This window comes from Camponotus vicinus, unplaced genomic scaffold (assembly GCF_025532165.1).
Source record: "Camponotus vicinus isolate PSW18456_S1 unplaced genomic scaffold, iyCamVici1.0 SCAF_13, whole genome shotgun sequence".
Taxonomy (NCBI): Eukaryota; Metazoa; Arthropoda; class Insecta; order Hymenoptera; family Formicidae; genus Camponotus; species Camponotus vicinus.
In genome coordinates, this window is record NW_028141949.1 from 2,150,528 (window position 1) to 2,165,380 (window position 14,853).

The 14,853-nt window shown below is 32.1% G+C and overlaps 4 protein-coding genes and 1 long non-coding RNA gene across 12 annotated transcripts in view; 2 read left to right on the forward strand and 3 right to left on the reverse strand.

The window, feature by feature from the left end:
- Positions 1-2,295, reverse strand: Syx16 (syntaxin 16). Its single transcript, XM_083087310.1, has 5 exons — positions 2,004-2,295; positions 1,690-1,908; positions 1,316-1,523; positions 962-1,212; positions 1-786 (listed from the first exon to the last, which is right to left on the reverse strand). Exons 1-5 carry the CDS (start codon positions 2,082-2,084, stop codon positions 577-579), a joined length of 969 nt encoding a protein of 322 aa, XP_082943436.1. The 5' UTR covers positions 2,085-2,295; the 3' UTR covers positions 1-576.
- Phers-m (Phenylalanyl-tRNA synthetase, mitochondrial) lies at positions 2,238-7,361 on the forward strand. Of its 5 annotated transcripts, none has more exons than XM_083087302.1 (5): positions 2,238-2,256; positions 4,171-4,288; positions 4,366-5,096; positions 5,241-5,533; positions 5,624-7,361. In XM_083087302.1, the coding sequence occupies exons 2-5, from the start codon at positions 4,245-4,247 to the stop codon at positions 5,912-5,914; spliced, it is 1,359 nt and encodes a 452-aa protein (XP_082943428.1). In that variant the 5' UTR covers positions 2,238-2,256; positions 4,171-4,244; the 3' UTR covers positions 5,915-7,361. The 5 variants fall into 5 exon arrangements, with proteins under 5 accessions (XP_082943428.1, XP_082943427.1, XP_082943426.1 ...); XM_083087301.1 differs by lacking the exon at positions 2,238-2,256 and adding an exon at positions 2,605-2,734; XM_083087300.1 differs by lacking the exon at positions 2,238-2,256 and adding an exon at positions 3,718-4,041.
- On the reverse strand, positions 2,609-3,983 carry Bcn92 (LYR motif-containing protein bcn92). The gene is made up of 2 exons (XM_083087319.1): positions 3,679-3,983; positions 2,609-3,357 (listed from the first exon to the last, which is right to left on the reverse strand). Exons 1-2 carry the CDS (start codon positions 3,759-3,761, stop codon positions 3,159-3,161), a joined length of 282 nt encoding a protein of 93 aa, XP_082943445.1. The 5' UTR covers positions 3,762-3,983; the 3' UTR covers positions 2,609-3,158.
- Positions 6,053-14,735, reverse strand: LOC145964473 (putative phospholipid-transporting ATPase IIB). Of its 4 annotated transcripts, none has more exons than XM_083087257.1 (12): positions 13,883-14,735; positions 11,252-11,396; positions 10,874-11,146; positions 10,527-10,769; positions 10,258-10,446; positions 9,584-10,170; positions 9,099-9,515; positions 8,474-9,018; positions 8,144-8,384; positions 7,730-7,896; positions 7,444-7,647; positions 6,053-7,360 (listed from the first exon to the last, which is right to left on the reverse strand). In XM_083087257.1, the coding sequence occupies exons 1-12, from the start codon at positions 14,053-14,055 to the stop codon at positions 7,227-7,229; spliced, it is 3,318 nt and encodes a 1,105-aa protein (XP_082943383.1). In that variant the 5' UTR covers positions 14,056-14,735; the 3' UTR covers positions 6,053-7,226. The 4 variants fall into 4 exon arrangements, with proteins under 4 accessions (XP_082943383.1, XP_082943386.1, XP_082943384.1 ...); XM_083087260.1 differs by lacking the exon at positions 13,883-14,735 and adding an exon at positions 13,816-13,832; XM_083087258.1 differs by lacking the exon at positions 13,883-14,735 and adding an exon at positions 11,803-12,037.
- LOC145964497 (uncharacterized) overlaps positions 12,906-14,853 on the forward strand; it is a 6,795-nt gene continuing 4,847 nt past the window's right edge. The window contains exons 1-2 of the long non-coding RNA XR_014436469.1: positions 12,906-13,018; positions 13,832-14,582. This is a non-coding gene — a long non-coding RNA (uncharacterized LOC145964497). The remainder of the gene's footprint in view (positions 13,019-13,831; positions 14,583-14,853) is intronic.

A 14,853-nucleotide genomic window follows, 5' to 3' on the forward strand; every position in this document is an offset into this window, starting at 1 on the left:
TTAATCAGTCATCTTTTTATTATCATGGAATGATTTTGTTTAACAATTCTGGATATCTACACAGTCTAGAACAGTTTACAATACAGATATAAAAAGTCATACTGCAATATTTTCTATCACATGTAAATAAAAATAATTTATAACTTTTAACTATAAAAATATATAGTGCTAAGTGTGAGATAAATAAATTATTTTATTTACTATATAAATTTATCTACGATCATTTTTAATGTACATTTAAAATGGCCACTTAAAATTGCACATATAATGATACTATTTTAAAATTGATTTATATAAATGAGGAGAATATTGATTAAGAAAAATTAATGCCACATTTAGTCGGATATTTCTAACAGATTAATTTAAAAACAGATAAAATAAACAGAAATCTACCATAATCTTAGAACGCATTGTCTTCTTGTTGGTATAACATCTAAGAAACAACTACATATATTATCTTATTAAAAAAATAGCTTTCCATCATTACAGCAGATTCTATAAAGATATTTAATTTTATGGAACACGATAAACAACAAGTGTATCAATATTTTTACATTTATTTTAATTATAAGTACTTTATGTTTTAAATATGATAAACAGAAAACTAAGCAATATAATAGCAGCCGCGAGAACAACGATACAGTACAATTTTCTATTAGCTTTTTGATACGAGTCGGCTTTTTTTAATTGTTTATAACCTTCGTGAACTTGCACTTGTGTTTGCTCGATATTATAATCAATCCGATCTAAAATAGTACCCTGATCCTCTACCATTACTGCAAGATCCTGCATAATAAAAATCCAAAATTTTATCCAAAATTATCAATGTTGTTACTAACAATAAACAGAATTAGTGCCAAAATATATTCTTCAGAAAGAAGATATTTGCAATACATTTTGCTTGTTATATTAAAATTATTATCAGTTATAAATATTCATGATGATTTCGCATGCAATTTACCTTGAAAATGTGCTTTAAATCTGCTATACTTTGAACTATACTTCCAATTTGTTCTTCTCTTTCCAATGCTAATTTTATTCTATCTTCAGGTTCTTCCAATTGCAACAAAACCGAATCCTGTCTTTGCTCATTTTTCTGCCAAGCAGTTGCCTCATTTGATTCTGCCAACCAAGAATCAGTTGCTACATTATCTAAAAGATACTGATCTTCTGCAAAGAACTGGCTATTCCTTTCTTCTCTTGATTTTACCTCTGTAAAGATTTATTATAACTGAATATAATGGAAATAACATGTTGCAATTTATTAGAATATTATTAGTTATTTATTTTTATTAACTATGCAAAGAGAACATACGTGTCAAGTAATGATTCTGTGCCGATCTATATCGAAGACCTAATTCCTGTAAGGCAGTTGAAAGAGCCATCACTGCACTGGCAGCTAGCCGACGTTCAGCAGGTTTAGTTTCATGTCTGCCAGCTGATTTAATTGTTTGTACTTGTCTATAGCCATTAGAGAATGCACGTCCAATCTCTCGTGTCAATTGTTCCATTTGTCTTTCTTCCTATAATGTTACAGTTTATATAAATCTTGCATTATAAAATTGTTATACGAGAGACAAAAATTTTTCACTTGATAATATTTTTTTACAAGATATGCTAACAGAAGGGTTCTTCTAAATCCAACTAGTAGTGTTATATACAACTGATGGTCCCGGGAACTCAACAAACCTGAGACGTATCATCCAAGGTGGGCCTAGTGAGCTGCTTGGAATGCAGCTCGACCAGACTATCTATTTTCACACGTAATTTGTTCAAGATGTACTGGGTCTCCTCCAAGGCGTCCGCCCAGACAGGCGGTGCACCGCTGTCGATGCTGACGCCTTTTAACTCGACATTATCGGATCCACCGGAATCCGATTCCACCAGTGCCACACGATCGGTAAGATTCTAAAAAAATATACGAATGACTCTTGTAAAAGTCAGAGAACGTAGACAGTACGACTTTGCACAGGTATGATAAAATAGGTTAAGTAAACGCGCACCTGTTCGGCGTAGATATGCCTGGTTTGCAGAGCATTATTTCGCATCAGAACGAAAGGCTCGGTCAAATTCCTCGTAGCCATTTTCCAGGAACAATTATTTTTCTCTATCGTAACAGATACAAACGCAGTCTCGTAATTATCACATCGCGAGCCGCGTCATGCAACACACTGGATCAGCTGTCATCTTGAAACAGCTGATCAGCAGGCCTACACTTTCCGTCTGCTTTTACTTGCGTATTCCCATATCAGTTTGGTAGTACTGAAAAATCATTCATATATATATATACTTTCATTAATATGCTCTATTTCATTCATATTATATTGCCATTTAAAACGAAACAGTTATCATGCTATCTTTTTCGTGAAAGTATATAATCGTTTAGAAGAGAGAATAAAAAAAGATTCAGGAGTGTAATTAAATGGAAATTTTACATAAGATGCCAAAAATATATATACTTCTATGTAATATATAATATAGGCATATATTTTTTGAATAGAATATATCTAAAATAGAAAGATATTTCTGACATCTAGTGTGTAAATGGAATGTGAAATTCAATATATTTTTATTACTTGATTTAACATTGTTATTTTTCAAGATTTTATATTATATATATGAAAAACATCTCTTCTAGCGATTATTTTTTTACAAGTAATTTTAAAAGTATTCTGTTCAATTATTTGTGTGTACACAATTATCAATCTTGTGTTAGAATACATAGGTTCATACAGTATGTATTACAAATTATTTAATTTTGTAACAAAATTTGAAGAGATATATTTATAATATATAATTTTACATGTATATATAAATAGAAAAACAGTTTAGCATATATTATATAACAATGACAAATATCTTTACATAAAGAATTACAGAATTTGTTTTATGAAGAAATGAACAAGAATCACAATTTTCCTTCATAGTTAAACAACTAATTATCCTTAACTATTTTGTAATACTTTTAAAAAATTATGAAGAAATTGTAAATATTCAAATTTGACATGACGGATATTAAATTAAAGATATGCTGTGAATAATTTGAGAAATTTCGAATTTAAAAATTTAAAATTGACTTAAAAAAAATTTTCTCTTTACAAATTTGGATGAAATGCATAACCATATTACAACTTTAAGTACTAAAACTATTTTATATTCTATGTTGTTGCATCATGTAACTTGCTTATAGTTTCAATCACTAGTGGCCTAGTATTGTAAAGACTGCCCAATATGACCTGTCTCTTGATCATTGTTAGTGTCTCTTGTCCTTTTGCGTAACACTGCCTAATTTTTTCTTCGTCAGTTAATGTTTTGCTCTCTTTGAATTCATATCGTATCTTTCGTAGAGCATACATTCTGAAAAGTAGAAAACAATTTATATTTGTATATATATTATCCAATGTTACATCATATCAATTTGCATGATAAATGGTACATAAGATTCATGTGACCATTACTTGAAAAAATTATTATTCTCTCTATATTTCTAACCTAAATTTATACAGTTGTAATAATATAGTTTTATCGATATTCTTGAAAGAGAACTAAATTGAATAAAACCTTTTTTTCTCAAAAATATTATTTAAAAAATGTCAAAAAGAAAACGTGATTCGTACTCTTAAATATGTAATATAAAGATTATCAAGTGTAACGATATACATGTAATTAATATATTACCTGTAATTGTACGAGCTCCATTTTTTGCTTTCTCGAATTAAATCTCGATAAAGATTCAAAATCGCGTTTCGACTAGGAATCATTATTTATAAAAAACAAGATTTGCACTTTGTACTAATTTAAATAGAACTATCCGGCAAAACAGACAAATTTTGCTGCAGCTGTAAGCTCTGACACATGTATGTTTATATGTGTTTATATCGAGGGATCGATATGTAATGTTGATGAATGATGTAAAGAATGGCATCTGTGCAAAATGTAATTTCTCACTAATATCGTTAATAGAATATTATTTCGAAATATCAAAAATTGCAAGCGTGCAATCAAGTGAAATTATTGCTTAACTGCAAATTCTGTTTTATTGTATGTTTCATGTATCATCGAATATCCAGTTTTTTACATAACCTACGCATATTTTTAAACTAACTTTTTGTTGATGTGATGTGAATATACAAGTGTATAAAAAATAATGAAAATCTATCCTTTTTGTAGACAATGTACGCGCATATAATCTCACATTGAAACAACAATTTCAAGATATCAATGTGAATTGATACATGTAACACATGTATTTTTTTATGACAAAAAATCAATTCAATAATAAAATGTGGTATGTAGTGTGATATATAAAATGTCTGAACATATCTCTTTCATTTATGTTTAATATTTAAAATGTAATCTTTACAGGTATACTAATAGGTGTTATTTTTGCAAGAAAACACTTGTAAACATTGCTAATATAATCTGTAAGAGAAGGTCTACTGTTGCAAATGTCGATAAAAATACCAATGAATTGGTACTTTTCGGTCAAAAATATGTGACGGACGATTGGACAAATATCACTCCAAACATCATTGCTAAATTAGGAAGAAACTTGCATGTTCAGCAATACCATCCATTGTCACTCTTACGTCAGCGTATTGTAAATTATTTTTATGAACAGTTTCGCAGTAAAAGCGGAACACCATCCTTTAGTGTCTATGATAATATGTGTCCTGTAGTGACAGTTGCACAAAATTTCGACTCTCTTCTCGTACCAAAAGATCATCCAAGTAGGAGAAAAAATGATTGTTACTTCATAAATCAAGATATATTGCTGAGAGCGCATATGACTGCACATCAAGCTGAATTAATTTCGATGGGATTGAATAATTTTCTTGTCATTGGAGATGTATACAGACGGGATGAAATTGATAGTTCACATTATCCAGTTTTTCACCAGGTTGATGCAGTCAGATTGCGTACAGCAGGAGAAATATTTTGCAATGTGAATGATTCTGGAAATCTGAAGCTATTTGAACATAGAGGAATAGAAAATACTGAGAAGCAAGGTTGCCATACCTTAGAAGTAGTGAAAATAATGGAGCAGGAATTGAAAAATACTTTAGTTGGCTTAACAAAAGCTATTTTTGGAAGAGGTATTTATTTAATTTGTGAATTTAGTGTGTGTACATAAGAGCACACATATTTAACTTTTAAATTAAAAATTAATATTTCTTTGTGCTATTACAGTAAAAATAAGAGGTTTGAAATTGAGATTCAAAAATACTTTATGTTAATAGCTATCCAATGCCGATGGGTTGACCAATACTTTCCATTCACTCATCCATCATGGGAGTTGGAAATATTCTATAATGACAAATGGCTCGAAATACTAGGTTGTGGCATTATGCGACAAGAGATTCTTCAGAAATCTGGTGCTGTAGATAGGATCGGATGGGCATTTGGTCTTGGTTTGGAGCGTTTGGCCATGTGCTTGTATAATATTCCAGATGTAAGATTATTTTGGAGTAACGATGAGGGTTTCTTGAATCAGTTTAAAGTAGATGATCCCAATGCACACATACAATACAAGGTAAAATAAATGTTTAAAGAGTATCTCAAATGTTGTGAAATATTATATCTAGATACTTTAAATAATTTGTATGAATATGTAATTTTTTAGCCAATCAGCATATATCCTCCTTGCACAAATGATATAAGTTTTTGGTTGCCACAAAATGGAAGTTACTCTTCTCAAGATTTTTATGACATAGTTAGAGAAATAGGTGGCGATATCATTGAACAAATTTTGCTAAAAGATGAATTCACTCATCCAAAGACTAAAAAGATGTCCCATTGTTACAGTATAGTATACAGACATATGGAACGTACCTTAACTCAAAAGGAAGTCAATGAACTCCATAATCAAATAGAAAAAACAGTAACTGATAAACTTAATGTAATTGTTAGATAAAGTTAATAATAAAATGTTTTTCTAATAGAACAGTATTTATATTTAGAGGATAAACTTTATAACTTACTTCAAAAGTTATTTATTTTAATAAAACATGAGCATGAATTATAATGAGCATTACAAATAATACAAGTCAGATTAAGGAATATATTATTTTATTTGCAAATAAATTAATCTTATAAACGCATTATACATAGTAAATAATAATTTTCTAAAAAGAGCTATTATATTATTTGTGGTATGCTTCATCCACATTAGTGATAACAACGATTACAGGTATGTTCTACATGCTTGCAGTGTATACATGAATATAAAACATTACGTAATCCAGTATTATTATGCATTGCATACATGACTGAGAATATAAATAACAACAAAATATATGTTCTTCATTGAAATTAATTTTTTAAAATAGGACGAAAAAATAAACCCTTTGAAATAAGATCTCAGAAATTATTTATATAACATTAGTGCAAATGCTGTTTAGACATATATTTGCAAAAATCACAGTTGTTTCTGATACTAAAATTCTATTATTTAATTACATTAATTCTCTAATAATTTCTTTCAAGTAAAATGCATTTATTTCTCATTATATAGATCGAACGATTGCTTGATTCATGCAGATATATTTTAAAATTTTACTACATGAAAAATACTATTGTGTTCAATTTGAACACATTTAATTCGTATTTTAAGAATAAGTGGTATAATTCAAATGTCGCATTGTATATGTATATATAAATACACTGAAATGGAAGATGCAAATTTGGCAATGCATGTGGAAATATAAATAATATAAACAAATATAAAATGAATTATATGAGAAATATAAAGAAAATTAATATAAAAAGAGTCATGTATTTAACCTAGAGCCAAAATGTATAATAAACAAGCTTGCAGGAAGAATTAACATTATACGTAACATGATGAAGTTGTGAGTTCTATTTATAACAACTTTAATCCAATCCCTATTTTTTTGAAGTCAGTGTGCAATATTATACAAGAAAATTTTAATCTTATTTTGCAATATAAGCATCTTCTGTTACATTAGTATCCATTGAGACCAATGTTACAAAAATCGTTTGATTGTTACAAAAATAGTTGGTTGATATAAAAATGTGTTCACGTACGACTTTTTTTATTTCATTAAAAATTAACTTAAGCAATATTATTAATTATAATTGGATTGGATTAGGAATATTAAAATGAGAGAAAATTTGTGTATGTCCTTTTTTTGTTATTAATATATCAAGTTGATTTTATCCTCTCTTATTATTTATATATAGATTGATCAACTTTCGCGTAAATTTTAGGATAATTTAGTGTAACTAGGAGGTGAAAATTTCTTCCTTAAAAATTTCAAGATGTACAGTGGCATGCAAGAAACTAACGTTATCACCAATACTTTCCATAAGAATCCTGTTGTTTTGATAAATTCAGCATCTGTGTTAAATAACAAGAAAAAAATCATTAATGAGATAAATTTATACTTAGTTACATTTTGTTATCAAATGCTGCAAACTTACCAAAATAATCTTTGAGGACGACTAAAGATAGTAAATAAAGCGCCAGAGAAAAGATTTCTGCAAGTATCATTATATGATGCCAAGTTCTAATTGTTAAAGCAACCATTATTAATTCTGTCAAAACTAGCGCCGAAAAACTAATGGCTACTATATGAATGAACTCATCCTCGAACATTATAAGTGCACCATACATGATTACCCCTCCTGAAATAAGACCAAAAATATATTTTTCATTTTTTTATACATTATACACGTACATTATTCAGATTTTATGAAAGCTACATACCTTGATATATACTTATCAAAACCCACATAAAAAATGTTTTATATGACAATGAACGGCCTTTACTAAGCTCTTTATAAAGTTCTGGATAGGTAAGCGCCACTTTTCCTGATACATCCTTGTCTAATACCAAGGAAAAGACGGGAAACATTGTATATATCGTGGCATATCTATAAAAAAATATTTAATAAATTTTATAAACTTTGAGATATAGATTATTCTATTTTAATAGAAACGATATATCTTGTAAATCTGACATTTCAAAAAAATTACTATTAAAATAGGAATATCCTGTATATTAAAACAGTATATACATATAAATTGTTTCATGTATGAAAAAATTATGAAGACACAATAAATTTTAAATTTAATTTTTAGCATATACTAATATAAATATGCTAATATACATGTACTTACCCTACCATAAGAAAACCTTGATATAAGGCAACTGAAGACAAATAAAAAACTGCAGAGAAAACAGCTTGCATAGTTGAAATGATCAAACCACGATGTATAACAAATTGACTTAATGCAGCCGATCGTTTGTAACTTCTTCTACCATGGACTAATAATAAATTAGCAAGGTGATTAAATTGAGAAATTGAAAAATCTGCAGCTAGCGATGCTTGTCTTCCCTCAAGACCTTCGAGACCAATTCCTATAGCAAATATACATAGTAATAATAGATAGAGAAATATATACATGATTATTTAAAAAAGTTTAAGTACAAATATATAAGATGCGTACCGGCATCTGCAGCTTGTATCATGGAGACATCATTACCACCATCACCGATGGCCGCCGTTCTCTTGCCAGTGTGTCTTTGTATAAGACTGACAACTTCGGCTTTTTGCGTGGGAGAGCATCGGCAGCAAACGACAGCGGGTGAGCCGCAAGCAAGCTCGAGAAATTCCTGCTCATAATACTGCAAGCACACCTCCAGGGAATCGCCGCTGATAACTAAGGCACAATCTTGTTTCTTGCGAAACGTATTCAGCTCCAAATGGGCATCAGTGCGCGTCACGACAGATTTGAAAACGTGCAGTCCTTGTGCGCGTGAAACTAAACATGACGATTTTGCTATACAAGTCGCAGTTTCTAGCTTGTCGCCGGTCAACATCCATATCTTGATTCCAGCGTTCCTCAAGAGCTCCAATGTAGGCCTCACTCTATCTTGCAATCTGTCTTCAACTCCGGTTACACATAACAATTCCATTTCTCTTTCAAGACTCTCTACCACTGCGACCACTCTTGATGCACGATCGCTAACGCTCATTCTCGCCGCATTATACCTATACATAGTATCCATAATTGTTATTTATAATTTCACTCAAAAATGTAAATATAATACTTGTGATAATATGTGTGTTACCTTGTTTCGAAATCAAGATATTGATCTTCAGTCAAATTTTTTTTTGCCACAACCAATGTTCTGAGACCCTCGCGTGCCATATTTTCGCATACTTCTTCCAGCCAATCGTTATATTGTACAATACCGGACATTACAACATCAGCACCCTTCAAGTAAAATACAATCTCAGAGCTGGATTCTTCCTTTACAATAATTCCCATTCGCTTGGTTTCTGATGTAAAAGGGAATATCTGTAATATGGTGTAATTCAATATATGACCATTCAAAGTCTTTAACTGCATCGAATTTAGATCTCGTTTAATCAAAGCCAATCCTATCTCTTCTGTCCATTTCACTAAAGCCACTTCGTCCGGACTGGACGCTTGATAATTACGTTTTTGTTCGGGCGGATAGTAATGTTGATCCGCCTCTGTTTGACTGAAACATCAAAATTCATTAGTTAAGGGTATTCCAGTTTTCGCAATTTACTAATGAGAGAACAATACCTTTGAATGGAACCTGTATCTCCAGTTTCCACTGTTTGCACACTCACTGAATCCAGATTTGAAGATTTGTTTATCTCATCATATACTGGAGTTACGTTATGACATAACGCTAGAGCATGCACGGCATCGTAAATCCGGGTATTTTCAGACCTCCGCACTTTTCCGCTATGCAGGGACAACGCTGGTTTCACCGGAGAATTCTCCGCATTAATCGGATAATAAGTCTTCAATACTGATGTCACTTCATCGAATGTTTCCTGACTATAAGATATGGTGCCCAAATGCAACTTCTTGAACACCATTTTATTCTGTGTCAATGTGCCAGTTTTATCACTCAGCAAATATGATATGCGTCCGAGTTCTTCCGGAATAGTGGTTGTTCTCACCACTGTACCGGCAATATCCTTGTCTCTTTGTATACACCAGGCGTAAAATGCTTTGCCCATATCCAGATTTACTCTCAAGCTGATCGGAATAATGTAAGAAAATAGCAGGACAAAACGAAACATGTAACGGTACCATGGCCCATTGAATCCTTTCAAACACATCATTACAAGTGCGAGTCCTATTACCGCGCAAAATAATACCTGCCAAAATATAATTAACAGACATATCAATATTCTTATACATATATATATTAACATTTTGATGTATAATTTTTACATATGCCATACCTTTGTTAACTGATTGATTTCTTGATCAAGCAAACCAACTTTTGATCTAATTTCTGAATGATTCATCAAAGATCGCGTTTCTTGACCAGTGTAAACGACAATACCAAGAGCAGAGCCTGATGCCACAGCTGTATTAGCCCATAATGTGTTGTCCACACCCAAGCTTTCTTCACTGCTATAACCATCGTACTAAAAATAGAATAAATAACTATGTAAAGAAAATATTGAAAGAGATTTTAGAATAAGATGCAAAAAAATCAAATTCTCACTCTTGAAAAAGTGCCAATAAAGCTATGTATATCCTTTTGAGGTTTTTCAACATATAAACTGGCTTTAATATCAAACAACTGAGAGTTGTTTTCTAATTTTTGCGTTGCAGGCACTGCTAATCTCAATTTCCAATCTGTTTCTCCATCCAGCTGATCAGTTCGTACAAAGCACGCGCCAGATTTTTCTGTTGTGCGTAATAATACCAAATCAGCTGGTACTCTCTGACCCTTCTCTACTATTACCTGTAGAAAAAAAACACAGTTGTTTATTTATATACATCTTTTATTAAGAAAATGTAAAATTAAAATGACAGACTACTAAAAAGAAATATTTAAATGTAACTTACCAAGTCACCTACTCGTAATTTGGAACTTGGTACTAATTCTGGTGTATCAAAACCTTTTACTAATCTATAATACTTTTGTGCATTAACTTCTTTGTCTCTTTTATATCTTCTAAAATCATCGACAGCTTCGCGGCAAATTGTTACAGTTAAAACAAAGCACAATGGTCCCCAGTATGTATACAAATATCCTATTCTTATGTCTGGTATGAATTGAGATATAGCCATAAGCAGAAAGTATAAATTCAAGAAGAATTTAAACTGCTGAAAGAGAACCTATAAAATAAAAATATAATTATTATCCTTTGCACTGTTTTCCAAATCCAATTTTTAAAAAGATACAAAGACTATCTATTATTGTTTTTAATGAGAAAAACATACCATAGGCAAAAAAGTAACAACATTGTATTTTTGATTTCTTATTACATTGGTAGGGAATTTTTCATGCATAGGTTGCCCTATATGGATAACCCTGGCTCTTAATTCCCGTTCTCTGCAACATCTCCTCCACATCCAAGTACAACATCTGCAACCAGAAACAATCTCAATTTAACAAAGCTGTCTAAAGTTAACAAAATAAAATTTCTTCTCAAATCTTCCTATCGTATTATTATTTTCTGCAATAAATATTGCTCGCAAAAGTATATTTTGCATCGAAATTGTTTAATTTGCAATGTGATGCAATTAATAATCAGGTTCACAAGAATGAATTTTAATCGTCAAAGTTTGATGACTATAAACAAACTGTATATCGTCCAACGGCATTGATCGAACAAACTGCATTCATGCGTATCGACTCTCGACACCCCTCTAAGAAACTTTTATTGTAAATGGAAAATCTACGATGACGAAGAATCGCGAAAAATGCAGCAAAACGAGATCATAAAAGTTGACGCCTCGATTATTAGTCGAGATAAGAGTATATGCGTCACCTCGACCAAGAACTGTCATTCCGTGGCTTGGATATTAACGGGATGTCCTCCTTGGACATCCTTATGACGTTGCTCTGCGTTTCCATTTGGATTATTTCCTCATTAGACGGTGAGATAGCACTAGCGCGATTTCTTCACACAAACGTCGGAAATTCGATAGAGATTAATGAGATTCTCGTCAATTTATTATCAACAATATTATGACATCACGATCTGCGACCGTGGAATACACGATTGCAAGATGTGCCTGACGCGGGAATGTCAATACAAACTGAAACATTCGCGATTGGTCGAATTCCGTCGATAAAACAGCGTCGAGCCAATAATCGATCGCGTAAAAAAATAGTTCGTTTTTATATCTCGCGAAACGTCAATTTTTTTTCTATAGACATATATATATCTATGACTTTTGCTGAGGTGCGCAGAGACAATTTGAAAAATGGTAACGAGGATTGCAATCTTTTTCACATCGTCGCAAAGATTCTTCAGGTATATATATATGTTGAAGAACAAATTGATTTTGAGGAAAATAATTCATATAATGTTAAAATTTTAATTTAACAAGTGTTATGTTACTGGAAGGATTTACAAGAATGTAACATAATTTTAAATAGAAATGTTTCAAAAGAATTGTAAGCAGTATAATCTTTAGCAGTTAAAAGAGGCAAAAAAAACATTAGTTTGTCTAAAAAGACTCTTTCTGTCCGAAAACTTGGAGAATTCTTTATATAAGACAACGAAATAATTTTACACTATTTAAAAATGATAATTATATTAATTTCTTATTAAGAGGTCGCGAATTTAAAGTCAAAAGATTTAAATTTATGATAGATTTAACATTGAAAAATAATATTCTCTTTTCTTTACAATTGAATGTTAGATGAACGTATTTAAAACAATCATAAAAGTATGTAAGGTCAACAAGAACATGACAATAATAATATTGGCAAACTCTCGATCAAGCTTCTCTCTTCTCGGAAGTCTTACATGTGTGCAAAATGTCGCACTTGAGTAATACCGCGATAAGGGGTCAAATACTATTTCGAGCACGCGTAACGCGTAGCTTTCGATCGACCGCGTTTTAGTATCATGCGAGATTAAGAAGGAATTGGACGAATTAAATACGTCAAAAATTGATAAATCTAATACATTTCGAGATTCGTGAATTTGACGCATTTTGAGCCTTTTTAAAATATAAAATTAATAATTAATTTGTGTAAGTTTAAATCAAGATTCACCCTGTAGAACATAATCTCAAAATTGTAAATATTATTTTATATCGAATTAACTCTTTTATAGTGATGGTATCACGATTTTAATTGTGCGACATAAAAATTCATAAAAATCAGTTTTAATTCTACAGGGCAAAAATCTTTTAACTAGAAAATTAATTATTAATTTTATATTTTAAAAGATTAAAAGTGCGCAAATTCATGAATCTCGAAGAAATTGATAGCAAACAATAGATGTTTCTTATGCAAATGTTTTCTTATACAATTAATTATGGTTTCGAGTCAATTTTGTTGGCAATAGATGATAGAGGATAACGCGATTTCTTCGTTTATCTCTTATTTCGATTAAACAACACGAATGCGTTGAGCTTATTTAGTTAAATTAAAAATAAATTATATGCTTGTATAATCGATAAATGATAGAAATATATGCCGCGCAAAATTTTATCAACCTAACAATAAATTTTTTCAAATTTTAAATGCTAAATAATATCGCGTGCTTTAATACCATAAATAATAACACAATTTTTTAAATAGCAAATAAATAATAGATTTTTAGAAAATACTACACAATATATTTCATGCAGCCTAATATATCAAATAATACATATTTTTGTAGTTATTGATATATAAAGAGAAACAAAAACAAGTTGTTTAGATTACATGAAACTGTAAAAAAAATAAGATATTTCTACATAATAGATGACATGTTCAGAGACATTTCTCTAATCTACAGGATAAGAGAAATAAAAAATCTATCATGATTATTTATAACTCTCACGGAATGTGTGTTTCAGATGTGCGATGTCACGCGTTCCGGGACACCCTGTAGACAAGCCGCGACTCACCCGCAGAGGCAGTTTCTCAGGTACTTGGAGCAATCCTTGATGCGCCGTCGCCTCGACGTCAGTTGCCTGATGCTGTCCTCGGACGGCTGCAGCAGGTAGTCCGTCTCGTCATCGTCCATTTCAAAGTCCCGCTCGTCGGAGCTCAGCCGCAACGGCATCTCCTCCAGCCTCATGGCGGTGTCGAGGCGGCGGCGCGCTTTCGCGTTGCCCGTTTTTGTGTGTTTTTTTTTCGTACCGCAGCACCCACAATCTACCCCTATCGAGGGTCGCCTCTCCGGTCTCTCTTCTCTCTCTCACTCTCTTACTCTCTCAGTTTCGCGGCGTCGAGAGGGTGAGACGCGGTTAACTGATGATGCGGATGAATCGTCGTCTCGCGCGTCGCGAGATCGCGCGACCAACCGCCGTCGCGGCTCGACGTCCACGACGCGTGTCTCGTCATTCTCGGCTAGACCCGATCTCCGATGACAGTATCGAGATCACACTATCGTTCACTTTCAATGTTTCGGGTCGGCGCGACGGATGGATTTGCGATCACAACGATGACGACGATGGCGGCGAACTCGCTTATTTACTACGCATATACACACACATGTATAATGGGTTATATGTGCGTCATGGCGGTTCCGTGAGGCACGATCGCAAAACGTGGGAAAAATTGCCAATGTTAAATATTCCCGAGATATTTAACGAGTTCTTACATGTAAGCGATAAAAAATAGATAGTGTATATCTTATTGTTATCGTATTGGCGTGAAAACCGCATCATGTACGCGGCGACGCGCCGCGTGTCGCCATCTTGCTCGCTCAGCTGATCGCGCTGTCATACGGTTACATCATGCGCGCCGTCCGCTACGACTTTCTGGGCGCGCTGATTAGAATAGCAGATTTCTAGAGATGCTTAGAATTACTACATACATTTGCAGAATATTTGTTTCAAATGCGTGGCTTTCAATTTTAACATCATATTCTTTG

Bases quoted from the DNA above. Each gene is read 5' to 3' on its own strand.
- Syx16 (XM_083087310.1), bottom strand. From the start codon at position 2,084: ATGGCTACGAGGAATTTGACCGAGCCTTTCGTTCTGATGCGAAATAAT. The intron at 1,909-2,003 runs GTGCGCGTTTAC...ATATTTTTTTAG, and splicing joins GGCATATCTACGCCGAACAG to AATCTTACCGATCGTGTGGC. The intron at 787-961 runs GTAAATTGCATG...TTTATTATGCAG, and splicing joins ATTTAAAGCACATTTTCAAG to GATCTTGCAGTAATGGTAGA.
- Bcn92 (XM_083087319.1), bottom strand. From the start codon at position 3,761: ATGATTCCTAGTCGAAACGCGATTTTGAATCTTTATCGAGATTTAATT. The intron at 3,358-3,678 runs GTAATATATTAA...TCTACTTTTCAG, and splicing joins TGGAGCTCGTACAATTACAG to AATGTATGCTCTACGAAAGA.
- Phers-m (XM_083087302.1), top strand. From the start codon at position 4,245: ATGTATTTTTTTATGACAAAAAATCAATTCAATAATAAAATGTG. The intron at 5,097-5,240 runs GTATTTATTTAA...TTATGTTAATAG, and splicing joins AAAAGCTATTTTTGGAAGAG to CTATCCAATGCCGATGGGTT. The intron at 5,534-5,623 runs GTAAAATAAATG...GTAATTTTTTAG, and splicing joins ATGCACACATACAATACAAG to CCAATCAGCATATATCCTCC.
- LOC145964473 (XM_083087257.1), bottom strand. From the start codon at position 14,055: ATGAGGCTGGAGGAGATGCCGTTGCGGCTGAGCTCCGACGAGCGGGAC. The intron at 7,648-7,729 runs GTATGTAGCTTT...GTCTTATTTCAG, and splicing joins TTTGATAAGTATATATCAAG to GAGGGGTAATCATGTATGGT. The intron at 7,361-7,443 runs GTAAGTTTGCAG...TATTTAACACAG, and splicing joins CGTCCTCAAAGATTATTTTG to ATGCTGAATTTATCAAAACA.